The sequence below is a fragment of the Manacus candei genome, unplaced genomic scaffold (genome assembly GCF_025592945.1).
Source record: "Manacus candei isolate 608988 ecotype Guabito, Panama unplaced genomic scaffold, ASM2559294v1 h1tg000227l, whole genome shotgun sequence".
NCBI classification, from domain to species: Eukaryota; Metazoa; Chordata; class Aves; order Passeriformes; family Pipridae; genus Manacus; species Manacus candei.
The window spans coordinates 7793-25580 of NW_026138275.1; the positions used below are offsets into that span (position 1 = coordinate 7793).

The 17788-nt window shown below is 48.3% G+C and overlaps 1 protein-coding gene and 3 long non-coding RNA genes across 9 annotated transcripts in view; all 4 read right to left on the bottom strand.

The window, feature by feature from the left end:
• Nucleotides 1-5544: 5544 nt before the first annotated feature.
• On the bottom strand, nt 5545-6576 carry LOC127464472 (uncharacterized). Its single transcript, XR_007901406.1, has 2 exons — nt 6530-6576; nt 5545-5960 (listed from the first exon to the last, which is right to left on the bottom strand). It is a non-coding gene; the product is annotated as an uncharacterized LOC127464472 (long non-coding RNA).
• Nucleotides 6577-8610: 2034 nt separating this feature from the next.
• The window catches only part of LOC127464462 (maestro heat-like repeat-containing protein family member 1), a 136512-nt gene continuing 127334 nt past the window's right edge, over nt 8611-17788 (bottom strand). Inside the window, exons 43-44 of the mRNA XM_051774800.1 lie at nt 16171-16236; nt 8611-8979 (exon numbers count right to left, since the gene is read on the bottom strand). Of these exons, the coding sequence (XP_051630760.1) occupies nt 8894-8979; nt 16171-16236 (152 nt within the window). The 3' untranslated portion in view covers nt 8611-8893. The remainder of the gene's footprint in view (nt 8980-16170; nt 16237-17788) is intronic.
• LOC127464464 (uncharacterized) lies at nt 9219-11669 on the bottom strand. Of its 6 annotated transcripts, none has more exons than XR_007901395.1 (5): nt 11287-11669; nt 10767-11166; nt 10407-10646; nt 10111-10206; nt 9219-9460 (listed from the first exon to the last, which is right to left on the bottom strand). It is a non-coding gene; the product is annotated as an uncharacterized LOC127464464 (long non-coding RNA). The 6 variants fall into 6 exon arrangements; XR_007901396.1 differs by lacking the exon at nt 9219-9460 and having other exon boundaries at nt 9636-10206; nt 10407-10486; nt 10527-10646; XR_007901394.1 differs by lacking the exon at nt 10111-10206 and having other exon boundaries at nt 10391-10646.
• LOC127464471 (uncharacterized) lies at nt 16879-17392 on the bottom strand. The gene is made up of 3 exons (XR_007901405.1): nt 17271-17392; nt 17119-17151; nt 16879-16976 (listed from the first exon to the last, which is right to left on the bottom strand). It is a non-coding gene; the product is annotated as an uncharacterized LOC127464471 (long non-coding RNA).

Genomic DNA, 17788 nt, shown 5'->3' on the forward strand with positions numbered 1-17788 from the left:
GCAGAGAGTCCTCCGGACCTGAGGGGGGCGCTGCAGGATCTCAAAAGCGCCCCAAATTACCCCAAATATACACTCAAAAATAAACCCAATTGGAGTATTTGCAGAGAGTCCTCCGGGCCTGAGGGGGGCACTGCAGGAACCCAAAACAGTCTGAAATTACCCCAAAAATACACCCAAAAATAAACCCCGAGTGGAGCAGCTGCAGAGAGTCCTCCGGGCCTGAGGGGGGCACCATAAAAACCCGAAACCGCCCCAAATTACCCCAAAAATACATCCAAAAATAAACCCCGAATAGAGTAGTTGCAGAGAGTCCTCTGGGCCTGAGGGGGGCGCTGCATGATCCCAAAACCGCCCCAAATTACCCTAAAAATTCACCCTGAAAATAAACCCCGAGTGAAGCAGCTTCAGAGAGTCCTCTGGGCCTGAGGGGGGCGCTGCAGGAACCCGAAATCGCCCCATATTACCCCAAAAATTCACCCCAAAAATTCACCCAAAAATAACCGCGGAGTGGAGCAGCTGCAGAGAGTCCTCCGGGCCTGAGGGGGGCGCTGCAGGAACCCCAAACTGTCCAAAATTACCCCAAAACATAACCCAAAAATAAACCCAATTGGAGCATTTGCAGAGAGTCCTCCGGGCCTGAGGGGGGCGCTGCAAGATCCTGAAAACGCCCCAAATTACCCCAAAAATTCCCCCCAAAAATAAATCCCGAGTAGAGCAGCTGCAGAGAGTCCCCCGGACCTGAGGAGGCCCCAGAGACACCCGAAAACCCCCGGAATTGCCCCGAAACCACCAGGCCGCTGCTCCGGGGGGGTGCCAGAAACACCCCCGAGCACCCCAAAAACGGAGCAAAGCCCCCCCAAAGCCCTTCCAAAACCCCCCAAGTGCCGCCCCCCGAGCGCCAACGAACCCCCCGTGACCCACGGACACCCCGGGAACGGCCGTGGGGGTTTGGGTTTTATTCCAAATGTGCCCTTTGGGGGGATTTTGGGGTGGGAGAGGGGGGGAATTGGGGGTCCCGAAGCCCCTCAGATCTCCAGGAGATCGTCCAGGATCTCTGGGGCGGGAGGGGGGGTCAGGGATCATCACCTGCCCCAGCCCACCCCCAATCCCAGTCCTACACTTGCTTCCCAAACCTGTCCGACCCCAAACCTGTCCGACCCCAAACCTGTCCGACCCCAAACCTGTCCGACCCCAAACCTGTCCCGGGTGGGACCACCATGGCCAGGGTGCTCCCGAGTTTCTGGGCCAGCTCCCCCTGTCCCAGCCCCACTCCTGTCCCAGCCCTACCCCTGTCCCATCCCTGTCCCCTCCCCACAGACGGTGTCGGAGGTGGTGCCCATTTTCTTGGCCAGCTCCCCCATCCCACACCAGTCCCTGTCCCTGTCCCTGTCCCCTCCCCATGGACAATACCTGGGGTTGTCCCGAGTTTCTTGCTCAACTCCTCCATCCCACACCAGTCCCTGTCCCTGTCCCTGTCCCCTCCCCACATACGATATCCAGGGTGGTCCCAATTTCTTGGCCAGTTCCCCCTGTCCCTGTCCCACCCCCAGTCCCTGTCCCCTCCCCACGGACGATATCTGGTGTTGTCCCAATTTTCTTGCCAGCTCCCCCATCCCCACAGGTGTCCCAGTCCCTGTCCCTGTCCCTTCCCCACAGACAATATCCGGGGTTGTCCCGAGTTTCTTGTCCAGCTCCCCCATCCCACCCCTGTCCCTGTCCCTGTCCCTGTCCCCTCCTCACATACGATGTCCGGGGTGTTCCCGAGTTTCTTGCCCAGCTCCCCCTGTCCCTGTTCCAGCCCCACCCCAGTCCCTGTCCCTGTCCCAGCCCTGTCCCTGTCCCCTCCCCACGCACGATGTCCGGGGTGGTCCCGATTTTCTTGGCCAGCTCCCCCAGTCCCTGTCCCACCCCTGTCCCCTCCCCACGCACGATGTCCGGGGTGGTCCCGATTTCCTTGGCCAGCTCCCCTCTCTCCATGGCGCTCAGGTACAGGAACCTGCCCAGGAGCTCCCCGTCCAGGACGTTCCTGACGGCGTTTTGGAGCAGCCGCCGCTCGGCCTGCAGGAGCCTGGGCAGGGGCAGGGACAGCTCAGGGGCTGCCCCGGGGGACAGGGACGGGGGGGACAGGGGAGGGACAGGGGAGGGGCAGGGACAGCTCAGGGGCTGCCCCGGGGCACAGGGACAGGGGAGGGACAGGGGAGGGACAGGGGAGGGACAGGGACAGCTCAGGGGCTGCCCCGGGGCACAGGGACAGGGGAGGGACAGGGGAGGGACAGGGGTGGGACAGGGGAGGGACAGGGACAGCTCAGGGGCTGCCCCGGGGGACAGGGACAGGAGAGGGACAGGTGGGGGACAGGGGTGGGACAGGGGAGGGACAGAGGGAGGGACAGGGGAGGGGCAGGGAAGGGACAGGGACAGGGGAGGGACAGGGGAGGGACAGGGGGAGCTCTGCAGCACCCCCTGCAGAACCCTGAGATGGGGGGGAACATGTGAATTACCTGAAGGCCCTGGGGTTGAGCCCGGCCAGGTGGGGCAGGGCAGAGCTCAGGGCAGGGCTGGGGGCTGTGGGACAGGTGTGGGGGATGTGGGACAGGTGAGGGGGTTGTGGGACAGATGTTGGGGCTATAGGACAGGTGTGGGTGCTGTGGGACAGGTGTGGGGCTATAGGACAGGTGAGGGGGCTGTGGGACAGGTGAGGGGCTGAGGGACAGGTGAGGGGCTGTGGGACAGGTGAGGGGCTGAGGGACAGGTGAGGGGCTGAGGGACAGGTGAGGGGGCTGTGGGATAGGTGTGGGGGTTGTGGGACAGGTGAGGGGCTGAGGGACAGGTGAGGGGCTGAGGGACAGGTGAGGGGGCTGTGGGACAGGTGAGGGGGTTGTGGGACAGGTGAGGGGACTGTGGGACAGGTGTGGGGACTATAGGACAGGTGAGGGGGCTGTGGGACAGGTGTGGGGGCTGTGGGACAGGTGAGGGGGCTATAGGACAGGTGAGGGGGTTGTGGGACAGATGTTGGGGCTATAGGACAGGTGAGGGGGCTGTGGGACAGGTGAGGGGGTTGTGGGACAGGTGAGCTCCAGCCCCCCCAGCACCCTGGGGCAGGAACAAAGTGGTTTTCCTTGGGCCCCCCCCCCGAGTCCAAAGTAAAGGGAGAGAGGAAAAAAACCTGCTGGTGGCAGAGCTGCTGCAGTCTGGGCAGGAGTGGTGGTCGCAGTCCAGCTGAGGGGGGTGGTCTCAGTCCGGTTGAGAGCGGGGAGCTGCAGTCCTCTCCTGGATCCCACCAGTGGTGGAAAGGTCCCGAAACCCCAGGTTTATATATTCTCCAGGTCAGGCAGGAATGGTCAGTCCTCCCCTCAGAGCGGGGAATTCCATAAAAGGATGATCAGTCCCTCCCCTCAGAGCAGGGAATTCCATAAAAGGATGATCAGTCCCTCCCCTCAGAGCGGGGAATTCCATAAAAGGATGATCAGTCCCTCCCCTCAGAGCAGGGAATTCCATAAAAGGATGATCAGTCCTCCCCTCAGAGCAGGGAATTCCATAAAAGGATGATCAGTCCCTCCCCTCAGAGCGGGGGAATTCCATAAAAGGGTCTGAGGATGCTCAGTCCATAAAAGGGTAGGGGGGGGCTCAGGAACATCCCCCTCCCCACCTCCCAGGCCTCTCCTGACAACAGTTTTTGGGACAATGGCCTGGAAGGCCATGGAATGCCCAGTTTTGGGCTGCACCCACCCGGGGATGAATCGGTCCCAGCTGTTCTAACCAGGACACCCAGCCTCCCAAATTCGGGGGGGGGGGGGGGGGTCGGGTTGGATTCTTCCCCCCAAAAACCCTTCAGCTTGGGACCCCCAACCCCCAAACCAGGTGCTGTGTTTGTTCTCCCAGTGCAGGATGGGGGTCCCCAGTCCCACCCCATTCCCACCCCAGAGCCCCCAAGTTTACTCAGGACCCTCCTCTGCCTTTAATTTTAATTTAAATTTACTCAGGACCCTCCTGTGCCTTTACCTCTAATTTAAGTTTACTCAGGACCATCCTGTGCCTTTACTTTTAATTTAAATTTACTCAGGACCCTCCTGTGCATTTATTTCTAATTTAAATTCACTCAGGACCATCCTGTGCATTTCATTTTAATTTAAATTCACTCAGGACCCTCCTGTGTATTTATTTCATATTTAAATTTACTCAGGACCATCCTCTGCCTTTACTTTTAATTTAAATTTACTCAGGACCCTCCTCTGCATTTTATTTTAATTTAAATTTACTCAGGACCCTCCTGTACCCCCCCCCCCCCCGTGCAGACAAAGAGGTGTCAAACCCCCTGGAGGGAGTGAGGAGCAAAGAACTTTATTTAAAAATAAGTTTATGTACAATGTGTGTGTGTGAGGGGGGGGGACACACGGTCACATTCACGAGGGGGGCCAGGGGGGGCAGGACCCCCCGTTCAGCACTGAGGGGGGCGCTGCAGGAAACCGAAACCACCCCAAATTACCCCAGAAATTCACCCAAAAATGCACTTAAAAATACATCCAAAAATAACCCCCGAGTGGAGCAGCTGCAGAGAGTCCTCCGGGCCTGACGGGGGTGCTGCAGAAACTCGAAATCGCCCCAAATTACCCCAAAAATTCACCCCAAAAATAAATCCTGAGTGGAACAGCTGCAGAGAGTCCTCTTGGCCTGAGGGGGGCGCTGCAGGAACCCCAAATCGCCCCAAATTACCACAAAAAAGCACCCCAAAAATAAACCTCAGATGCCCCCAAATCCTCCCTCCCCAAACCAGGTGTTGTGCTTGTTCTCCCAGGTGCAGGATGAGCCCCCCAGAGTCCCCAGAGCCCCCTGACCCTCTTCAAATCCCCCCCTCCCCAAACCAGGTACTGTGTTTGTTCTCCCAGTGAAGGATGACCCCCCCAGAGCCCCCAGACCCCCCAAATCACCCCCTACTCAACCAGGTGCTGTATTTGCTCTCCCAGTGCAGGATGGGGGTCCCCAATCCCACCCCAGAGCCCCCAGACCACCAAAATCCCCCCTCCCCAAACCAGGTGCTGTGCTTGTTCTCCCAGGTGCAGGATGGGGGTCCCCAATCCCACCCCAATCCCACCCCAATCCCCCCCCAATCCCCCCCCAATCCCACCCCAGACCCCCAAAACCCCAGCCTGGGGGGTCCCACCAGCAGAACCAGGACCACACTGGGCTTCCCCTCGGGATAAAGGGGGGGAAAAAAACCGGGATCTCCTTCCAGATGGGCCCCCCCCCAGTCCCAGTGTCCCCCCCAGTCCCTCCCCATGCAGATAAAGAGGTGTCAAACACCTCTGCCTTTACTTTTAATTCAAATTTACTCAGGACCCTCCTCTGCCTTTAATTTTAATTTAAATTTACTCAGGACCATCCTATGCCTTTACCTCTAATTTAAATTTACTCAGGACCGTTCTGTGCATTTATTTCTAATTTAAATTTACTCAGGACCCTCCTCTGCCCTTACTTTTAATTCAAATTTACTCAGGACCCTCCTGTGCCCCCCCCTGCAGACAAGGAGGTGTCAAACCCCGGAGGGTGTGAGGAGCAAAGAACTTTATTTAAAAATAAGTTTATGTACAATGTGTGTGTGAGGGGGGGGGGACACACGGTCACATTCACGAGGGGGGGCCCGGGGGGGGTGGCAGGACCCCCCTGATCAGCATTGGGGGGGGCTGGAAGCAGCAGTGAGGGGGGTCAGGATCCATCCTGCTCCCGGGGGGGTCCTGGGATGGTGCCAGCCCAGGGTTCCAGGTCGAGGTGGAACCCCTTCCCCTCATCCCAGAGACCCCAAAGGGGGCTGGGTGTGCCCCCCGTGTGCCCCTGGTGTGCCCCCCGTGTGCCCCCCATCCAGAGGGAGCCGGGCAGGGAAGGGCAGGAAGACGTGGCAGTGCCCGGGGGGCCACAGTGGTGGGGAGGGACCCCCCCCAGTATTGCTGTGGATGGAGTTGGGGGGGCTCCAGGGCTCCCAGGATCCAGGGATGGGGGGCTCCAGGGCTCCCAGGATCTGACCCAGGGGGTCTCCAGGATCTCCAGGGCTCACAGGATTTGATCCAGGGGGTCTCCAGGGCTCCCAGGATCCAGGGATGGGGGGCTCCAGGGCTCCCAGGATCTGACCCAGGGGGTCTCCAGGATCTCCAGGGCTCCCAGGATCTGACCCAGGGGGTCTCCAGGGCTCTCAGGATCCAGGGATGGGGGGCTCCAGGATCTCCAGGGCTCCCAGGATCCAGGGATGGGGGGCTCCAGCATATCCAGGGCTCAGGATCTGACCCAGGGGGTCTCCAGGATCTCCAGGGCTCCCAGGATCCAGGGATGGGGGTCTCTGGGATCCCCAGGGCTCCCAGAATCTGATCCAGGGGGTCTCCAGGGCTCCCAGGATCCAGGGATCGGGGTCTCCAGGATCTCCTGGATTCACAGGATCTGATCCAGGGGGTCTCCAGGATCTCCAGGGCTCACAGGATCTGATCCAGGGGGTCTCCAGGATCTCCAGGGCCCCCAGGAACCACAGATGGGGGTCTCCAGGAACTCCAGGGCTCCCAGGATCCAGGGATGGGGGGCTCCAGGGCTCCCAGGATCCGACCCAGGGGGTCTCCAGGAACTCCAGGGCTCAGGATCTGACCCAGGGGGTCTCCAGGATCTCCAGGGCTCCCAGGATCTGACCCAGGGGCTCTCCAGGGCTCCCAGGATCCAGGGATGGGGGTCTCCAGGAACTCCAGGGCTCCCAGGATCTGACCCAGGGGGTCTCCAGGAACTCCAGGGCTCTCAGGATCAGAACCAGAGGCTCTCAAGGTCTCCCAGGGTCACATCCAGGGGCTCCCAGGATCCGATCCAGGGGCTCACAGGATCCGATCCAGGGGCTCACAGGATCTGATCCAGGCTCTCCAGGGCTCCCAGGTCACATCCAGGGGGTCTCCAAGGATCCCATCCAGGGGCTCCCAGGATCACATCCAGGCTCTCCAAGGACTCCCAGGGTCACATCCAGGCTCTCTAGGGTTCCCAGGATCCCATCCAGAGGGGTCTCCATGGCTCCCAGGGTCACATCCAGGCTCTCCAGGGCTCCCAGGGTCAGATCCAGAGGGTTTCCAGGGGCTCACAGGATTCCATCTAGGGGGTCTCCAGGATCACAGGATCCGGTCCAGGCTCTCCAGGGGCTCCCAAGATCACATCCAGGGGGTCTCCAGGTCTCCCAGGATCCCATCCAGGGACTCCCAGGGTCAGATCCAGGGCTCTCCAGGGGCTCACAGGGTCACATCCAGGCTCTCAAGGGTTCCCAGGATCCCATCCAGGCTCTCCAGGGTTCCCAGGGTCACATCCAGGGGCTCCCAGGATCCCATCCAGGCTCTCCAGGACTCCCAGAATCCCATCCAGGCTCTCCAGGGCTCCCAGGGTCAAATCCAGGGGGTATCCAAGGGCTTCCAGGATCCCATCCAGGGGCCCCCCTTGATCAGATCCAGGCTCTCCAGGGACTCCCAGGGTCAGATCCAGGGGGTCTCCAAGGGCTCCCAAGATCCAATCCAGGCTCTCCAGGGGCTCCCAAGATCACATCCAAGGAGTCTCCAGGTCTCCCAGGATCCCATCCAGGGACTCCCAGGATCAGATCCAGGCTCTCCAGGGTTCCCAGGATCCCATCCCTGGCTCACAGGATCACATCCAGGCTCTCCAGGGCTCCCAGGATCAGATCCAGGGGGTCTCCAAGGGTTTCCAGGATCCCATCCAGGGGCTCCCAGGGTCAGATCCAGGTTCTCCAGGGACTCCCAGGGTCACATCCAGGGGCCCCCCTTGATCAGATCCAGGCTCTCCAGAGCTCCCAGGATCAGATCCAGGCTCTCCGGGGGCTCCCAGGGTCACATCCAGGCTCTCCAGGGCTCCCAAGATCACATCCAGGGGGTCTCCAAGGGCTCCCAGGATCCCATCCAGGCTCTCCAGGGGCTCCCAAGATCCAATCCAGCCTCTCCAGGGTTCCCAGAATCCCATCCAGGGTTCCCAGGATCCCATCCATGTCTCCCAGGATCCCATCCAGACTCTCCAGGGCCCCCAAGATCACATCCAGAGGGGTCTCCATGGCTCCCAGGGTCACATCCAGGCTCTCCAGGGCTCCCAGGGTCAGATCCAGAGGGTTTCCAGGGGTTCACAGGATTCCATCCAGGGGGTCTCCAGGGTCGCAGGATCCGGTCCAGGTTCTCCAAGGGTTCCCAGGATCCCATCCAGGTGTCCCAAGATCACATCCAGGGGGTCTCCAGGGCTCCCAGGATCAGATCCAGGGGGTCTCCAGGATCCCATCCAGGCTCTCCAGGGTTCCCCAGGTCAGATCCAGAGGGTCTCCATGGCTCCCAGGATCCCATCCCTGGCTCCCAGGATCCCATCCAGGCTCTCCAGGGCTCCCAGGATTCCATCCAGGGGGTCTCCAGGGCTCCCAGGATCAGATCCAGAAGGTCTCCAGGGTCACAGGATCCGGTCCAGGCTCTCCAGGGGCTCCCAGGATCAGATCCAGGGCTCACAGAATCCCATCCAGGCTCTCCAGGGGCTCCCAAGATCACATCCAAGGAGTCTCCAGGTCTCCCAGGATCCCATCCAGGGACTCCCAGGGTCAGATCCAAGCTCTCCAGGGTTCCCAGGATCCCATCCCTGGCTCCCAGGATCCCATCCCTGGCTCACAGGATCCCATCCAGGCTCTCCAGGACTCCCAGGATTCCATCCAGAGGGTCTCCAAGGGCTCCCAGGATCCCATCCAGGGGCTCCCAGGGTCACATCCAGGCTCTCCAGGGTTCCCAGGATCCCATCCAAGTCTCCCAGGATCCCATCCAGGCTCTCCAGGATCCCATCCAGGCTCTCCAGGGCTCCCAGGATTCCATCCAGGGGGTCTCCAGGATCCCAGGATCCCCTCCGTGGCTCACAGGATCCTCACCAGCCGGCCCAGCGTCTCGGCCACCTTGACACGCACGGCGGGCACGGGGTCCTTGAGCAGCAGGTTCAGGGCTGGAGGAAAGGGGAAAAGGAAATTTGAATTGACTCAGGACCCTCCTGTGCATTTATTTCTAATTTAAATTTACTCAGGACCATCCTCTGCCTTTAATTCAAATTTAAATTTACTCAGGACCCTCCTGTGCATTTATTTCTAATTTAAACTGACTCAGGACCATCCTGTGCCCTTAATTTTAATTTATATTTACTCAGGACTCACCTGTGTCTTTACTTTTAATTTAAATTTACTCAGGACCATCCTGTGCATTTATTTCTAATTAAAACTGAATCAGGACCATCCTGTGCCTTTACTTTTAATTTAAAATTACTCAGGACCATCCTCTGCCTTTACTTTTAATTTTAATTTACTCAGGACCATCCTGTGCCTTTAATTCAAATTTAAATTTACTCAGGACCCTCCTCTGCCTTTACTTTTAATTTTAATTTACTCAGGACCCTCCTGTGCATTTATTTCTAATTTAAATTTACTCAGGACCTTCCTGTGCATTTCATTTTAATTTTAATTTACTTTAAATTTACTCAGGACCATCCTGTGCCCTTACTTTTAATTTAAACTTACTCAGGACCCTCCTGTGCCTTTACCTCTAATTTTAATTTACTCAGGACCATCCTGTCCCTTTACTTTTGATTTAAATTTACTCAGGACCCTCCTGTGCATTTACTTTTAATTTAAATTTACTCAGGACCATCCTCTGCCTTTAATTCAAATTTAAATTTACTCAGGACCCTCCTGTGCATTTATTTCTAATTTAAACTGACTCAGGACCATCCTGTGCCCTTAATTTTAATTTATATTTACTCAGGACTCACCTGTGTCTTTACTTTTAATTTAAATTTACTCAGGACCATCCTGTGCATTTCAGTTTAATTTAAATTTATTCAGGACCCTCCTCTGCCTTTACTTTTAATTTAAATTTACTCAGGACCATCCTGTGCCTTTACTTTTATTTAAATTTACTCAGGACCCTCCTCTGCCTTTACTTTTAATTTAAATTTACTCAGGACCCTCCTGTGCCTTTTCTTTTAATTTAAATTTACTCAGGACCATCCTGTGCATTCCATTTTAATTTAAATTTACTCAGGAACATCCTGTGCCTTCACCTCTAATTTAAATTTACTCAGGACCCTCCTCTGCCTTTACTTTTAATTTAAATTTACTCAGGACCATCCTGTGCATTTAATTTTAATTTAAATTTACTCAGGACCCTCCTGTGCCTTTACCTCTAATTTAAATTTACTCAGGACCCTCCTCTGCCTTTACTTTTAATTTAAATTTACTCAGGACCATCCTGTGCATTTATTTCTAATTTAAACTGACTCAGGACCATCCTGTGCCTTTACTTTTAATTTAAAATTACTCAGGACCCTCCTCTGCCTTCACCTCTAATTTAAATTTACTCAGGACCCTCCTCTGCCTTTACTTTTAATTTAAATTTACTCAGGACCATCCTGTGCATTTAATTTTAATTTAAATTTACTCAGGACCCTCCTGTGCCTTTACCTCTAATTTAAATTTACTCAGGACCCTCCTCTGCCTTTACTTTTAATTTAAATTTACTCAGGACCATCCTGTGCATTTATTTCTAATTTAAACTGACTCAGGACCATCCTGTGCCTTTACTTTTAATTTAAAATTACTCAGGACCCTCCTCTGCCTTTACCTCTAATTTAAATTTACTCAGGGCCCTCCTCTGCCTTTAATTTAAATTTAAATTTACTCAGGACCATCCTGTGCATTTCAGTTTAATTTAAATTTACTCAGGACCCTCCTCTGCCTTTACTTTTAATTTAAATTTACTCAGGACCCTCCTGTGCCTTTTCTTTTAATTTAAATTTACTCAGGACCATCCTGTGCATTCCATTTTAATTTAAATTTACTCAGGAACATCCTGTGCCTTCACCTCTAATTTAAATTTACTCAGGACCCTCCTCTGCCTTTACTTTTAATTTAAATTTACTCAGGACCATCCTGTGCATTTAATTTTAATTTAAATTTACTCAGGACCCTCCTGTGCCTTTACCTCTAATTTAAATTTACTCAGGACCCTCCTCTGCCTTTACTTTTAATTTAAATTTACTCAGGACCATCCTGTGCATTTATTTCTAATTTAAACTGACTCAGGACCATCCTGTGCCTTTACTTTTAATTTAAAATTACTCAGGACCCTCCTCTGCCTTTACCTCTAATTTAAATTTACTCAGGGCCCTCCTCTGCCTTTAATTTAAATTTAAATTTACTCAGGACCATCCTGTGCATTTCAGTTTAATTTAAATTTACTCAGGACCCTCCTCTGCCTTTACTTTTAATTTAAATTTACTCAGGACCCTCCTGTGCCTTTTCTTTTAATTTAAATTTACTCAGGACCATCCTGTGCATTCCATTTTAATTTAAATTTACTCAGGAACATCCTGTGCCTTCACCTCTAATTTAAATTTACTCAGGACCCTCCTCTGCCTTTACTTTTAATTTAAATTTACTCAGGACCATCCTGTGCATTTAATTTTAATTTAAATTTACTCAGGACCCTCCTGTGCCTTTACCTCTAATTTAAATTTACTCAGGACCCTCCTCTGCCTTTACTTTTAATTTAAATTTACTCAGGACCATCCTGTGCATTTATTTCTAATTTAAACTGACTCAGGACCATCCTGTGCCTTTACTTTTAATTTAAAATTACTCAGGACCCTCCTCTGCCTTTACCTCTAATTTAAATTTACTCAGGGCCCTCCTCTGTCTTTACTTTTAATTTAAATTTATTCAGGACCCTCCTGTGCATTTAATTTTAATTTAAATTTACTCAGGACCCTCCTCTACCTTTTATTTTAATTTAAACTTACTCAGGACCCTCCTGTGCCTTTATTTCTAATTTAACCTGGGGCAGTTCCCTCAGCCCAGGCCTCCCTTTCTGCTGGAAAGGACCAACGGAAAACAGAGTTTTCCCCTTTTTTAGTCTTTTTTCAGCTCCCCCTTGGAAGGCTCCGAAAGTTTCCGTGGGTTTTTTTATTTTTATTATTCTTTTTTTTTTGGTTTTAAACCAGAGCCTGTGATGAGGTCACCGGTGACAAAGGGGGGGGAAAAAATCCCTGAAATCCAGGAAAATGACTCAATTCTGCTCCCAAAATGCCACTGGATCTGGGGGGAGGGGGAGGAGGGGGGTTTATTTATTTATTTATAATATATATAAATATATACTTATATATATTTATATACATTTTAATATATTTATATACATTTTTATATATTATATCATATAATATTTATATATATTATATTATATATTACATTATATTATATATTATATCTTATTCTTTATATATTTTTATATATATATAAATAATATATAAATAACATATACATTTATATCTAAATATATATTTATGTATATTTCTATATATATACAGAATATATAAATATTATATATTTATATAAAAATATATTTATATACTTATATTATATCATATCACATTATATTATATTATATTATGCTTTATATATATTTTACATATATATAATAAATAAATAATATATATATTTATATCTAAATATATATTTATGTATATTTCTATATATAAAGAATATATAAATATTATATATATTTATATAAAATATATTTATATACTTATAATATATTATATCATATCACATTATATTATATTATATTATATATTATGCTTTATATATATTTATATATATATGAATAATATATAAATAATATATATATTTCTACCTAAATATATATTTATGTATATTTCTAGATATAAAGAATATATGAATATTATATCTATTTATATATAAATACATTTATATACTTATATTATATTATATCATATCACATTATATTATATTGTATTATATTATAAATTATATTATGCTTTATATATATTTTACATATATATAAATAATATATAAATAATATATATATTTCTATCTAAATATATATTTATGTATATTTCTATATATATAAAGAATATATAAATATTATCTATATTTATATATAAATATATTCATATACTTATATTATATCATATCACATTATATTATATTGTATTATATTATAAATTATATTATGCTTTATATATATTTTTATATATATAAATGATATATAAATAATATATATATTTATGTCTAAATATATATTTATGTATATTTCTAGATATAAAGAATATATAAATATTATATCTATTTATATATAAATACATTTTTGTACTTACATTATATTATATCATATCAAATTATATTATATTATATTGTATTATAAATTATATTATGCTTTATATATATTTTTATATATATAAAAATAATATATATATTTCTATCTAAATATATATTTATGTATATTTCTATATATATACAGAATATATAAATATATATATTTACATATAAATATATTCATATACTTATATTATATCATATCACATTATCTGATATTGTATTACATTATAAACTATATTATGCTTTATATATATTTTACATATATATAAATAATATATAAATAATATATATCTTTATGTCTAAATATATATTTATGTATATTTCTAGATATAAAGAATATATAAATATTATATATATTTATATATAAATATATTCATATACTTATATCAGATTATATTATATTGTATTATATTATAAATTATATTATGCTTTATATATATTTTTATATATATAAATAATATATATATTTATATCTAAATATATATTTATGTATATTTCTATATATAAAGAATATATAAATATTATGCATATTTATATATAAATACATTTATATACTTATATTATATCATATCACATTATATTATATTGTATTATAAATTATATTATGCTTTATATATATTTTACATATATATAAAGAATATATAAATAATATATATATTTCTATCTAAATATATATTTATGTATATTTCTATATATATAAAGAATATATAAATATTATCTATATTTATATATAAATATATTCATATACTTATATCATATCACATTATATTATATTATATTGTATTATAAATTATATTATGCTTTATATATATTTATATATATATATAAATAATATATGTAATTATGTCTAAATATATATTTATGTATATTTCTATATATATAAAGAATATATAAATATTATATATATTTATATATAAATATATTCATATACTTATATCATCTCACATTATATTATATTATATTGTATTATAAATTATATTATGCTTTATATATATTTTACAATATATATATAATATATAAATAACATATATATTTATATCTAAATATATATTTATGTCTATTTCTCTCTATATAAAGAATATATAAATATTATGTATATTTATATATAAATATATTTATATACAAATATATAGTTATATATAAATATATAGTTATATATATAATATTTATATATCAATATATTTATATATAATATTTATATATAAATATATATTTATACATAAATATATATTTATATAGAATATTTATATATTTTTTTGAGCATCTCCTCCTGAAGGGCCCCCCAAATCCCAGTCCCAGCAGGGATTGGGAATCTCCCGGATCCCAGCAGGGATTGGGAATCTCCTGGATCCCAGCAGGGATTGGGAATCTCCTGGATCCCAGCAGGAATTAGGGCTCTCTTTGGGAATCTCCTGGATCCCAGCAGGGATTGGGAATCTCCTGGATCTCAGCAGGGATTGGGGCTCTCTTTGGGCTCTCCTGGATCCCAGCAGGGATTGGGAATCTCCTGGATCCCAACATGGATTGGGAATCTCCTGGATCCCAGCAGGGATTGGGAATCTCCTGGATCCCAACAGGGATTGGGAATCTCCTGGATCCCAGCAGGGATTGGGAATCTCCTGGATCCCAGCAGGGATTGGGGCTCTCCTGGATCCCAGCAGGGATTGGGGTTCTCTTTGGGAATCTCCTGGATCCCAACAGGGATTGGGAATCTCCTGGATCCCAACATGGATTGGGAATCTCCTGGATCCCAGCAGGGATTGGGAATCTCCTGGATCCCAGCAGGGATTGGGAATCTTCAAGATCCCAGCAGAGATTGGGGTTTTTCCAGATCCCAGCAGGGATTGGGAATCTCCCAGATCTCAGCAGGGATTGGGGCTCTCTTTGGGCTCTCCTGGATCCCAGGAGGGATTGGGAATCTCCTGGATCCCAGCAGGGATTGGGAATCTCCTGGATCCCAGCAGGAATTGGGGCTTTTCCAGATCCCAACAGGGATTGGGAATCTCCTGGATCCCAGCAGGAATTGGGGTTCTCTTTGGGAATCTCCTGGATCCCAGCAGGGATTGGGAATCTCCTGGATCCCAGCAGGGATTGGGAATCCCCTGGATCCCATCAGGGATTGGGGCTTTTCCAGATCCCAGCAGGGATTGGGAATCTCCTGGATCCCAGCAGGGATTGGGAATCTCCTGGATCCCAGCAGGGATTGGGAATCTCCAAGATCCCAGCAGGGGTTGGGAATCTCCTGGATCCCAGCAGGAATTGGGGTTCTCTTTGGGAATCTCCTGGATCCCAGCAGGGATTGGGAATCTCCTGGATCCCAACATGGATTGGGAATCTCCTGGATCCCAACAGGGATTGGGAATCTCCTGGATCCCAGCAGGGATTGGGGATCTCTTTGGGCTCTCCTGGATCCCAGCAGGAATTGGGAATCTTCAAGATCCCAGCAGGGATTGGGAATCTCCTGGATCCCAGCAGGGATTGGGGCTCTCCTGGATCCCAGCAGGGATTGGGGCTCTCTTTGGGAATCTCCTGGATCCCAGCAGGGATTGGGAATCTCCTGGATCCCAGCAGGGATTGGGAATCTCCCAGATCTCAGCAGGGACTGGGGCTCTCTTTGGGCTCTCCTGGATCCCAGCAGGGATTGGGAATCTCCTGGATCCCAGCAGGGATTGGGAATCTCCTGGATCCCAGCAGGGATTGGGGCTCTCCTGGATCCCAGCAGGGATTGGGAATCTTCAAGATCCCAGCGGAGATTGGGGTTTTTCCAGATCCCAGCAGGGATTGGGGCTCTCCCGGATCCCAGCAGGGATTGGGGCTCATCCCAGCCGTGGAATTCCGGCTCCAGGGGCTCTCCAGGAGGTTGGGGACGCTCCCAGAGTCCCCCCAGGGGGAATGGGATCCCCCCGGAGCCTCAGAGCTTTGGGGACAGCTGGGGGGGACCCCAAATTTGGGGGGTTGGAGCCCCATCTCACCCGAGATGAGCTGGTCCAGGTCCAGCTGCTGGCAGTGCTCCTCCTCCACGTGCAGCACCAGGAAGCCTGCAGGGAGAATTCCAGAGGGAGGGATCGGCCTGGGGGCCCCCCACACACACCCAGGAGCCCCAAAAAACCACCCCAAAATCACCCCAAATACCCCAGAGCTACGCAAAATACACTCAATCCCCCTAAAAGAGTGAAAACCACCCCAAATACCCCAAAATCACCCCAAATACCCCAGAGCTCCCCAAAATACTCCAGAGCCACCCAAAATACACCAGAGCTACCCAAAATACCCCAGAGCTACCCAAAATACACTCAGCCCCCCTAAAACAGCCCAAACCACCCCAAACACCCCAGAGCTACCAAAAATACCCCAGAGTTACCCAAAAAACACTCAATCCCCCCTAAAACAGCCCAAACCCACCCCAAATATCCCCAGAGCTTCCCAAAATACCCCAGAGCTACCCCTAAAACAGCCAAAACCACCCCAAATACCCCAAAACCACCCCAAATACCCCAGAGCCATCCAAAATACACTCAACTACCCCAAAAACAGCCCAAACCACCCCAAATACCCCAAAACCACCCCAAATACCCCAGAGCTACCCAAAATACACCAAAACCACCCCAAATACCCCAGAGCCACCCAAAATACCCCAGAGCTACCCAAAATACACTCAATCCCCCTAAAAGAGTCAAAACCACCCCAAATACCCCAGAGCCACCCAAAATACACTCAATCCCCCCTAAAACAGCCCAAACCACCCCAAACACCCCAGAGCTACCCAAAATACACTCAACTCCCCCTAAAACAGCCCAAACCACCCCAAATACCTCAGAGCTACCCAAAATACCCCAGAGCTACCCAAAATACACTCAATCCCCCTAAAACAGCCCAAACCCACCCCAAATATCCCCAGAGCTACCCAAAATACACTCAACTCCCCCTAAAACAGCCAAAACCACCCCAAATACCTCAAAACCACCCCAAATACCACAGAGCCACCCAAAATACACTCAATCCCCCTAAAAGAGTCAAAACCACCCCAAATACCCCAAAACCACCCCAAGTACCCCAAAATCACCCCAAATACCCCCAGAGCTACCCAAAATACCCCAGAGTTACCCAAAATACACTCAATCCCCCCTAAAACAGTCAAAACCACCCCAAATACCCCAGAGCTACCCAAAACACCCCAGAGCTACCCAAAATACCCCAGAGCTACCCAAAATACACTCAATCCCCCCTAAAACAGCCCAAAGCACCCCAAATACCCCAAACCACCCCAAATACCCCAGAGCTACCCAAAATACACTCAACTCCCCCTAAAACAGCCCAAACCACCCCAAATACCCCAGAGCTACCCAAAACACCCCAGAGCTACCCAAAATACCCCAGAGCTACCCAAAATACACTCAACTCCCCCTAAAACAGCCCAAACCACCCCAAACCCCCCTTGGGGACCCGATGTCACCCCCCAGTGACAAAGGTCACCTCGGGGTGACCCCAAGGGGAGGTGACTTGGTGACCCCAGGGGGTGACAGCACCAGGGACCGCCTGGGGACAAGGCTGAGGTCAAGGGACCCCCAAAACCCCCCAAAACCACCCCAA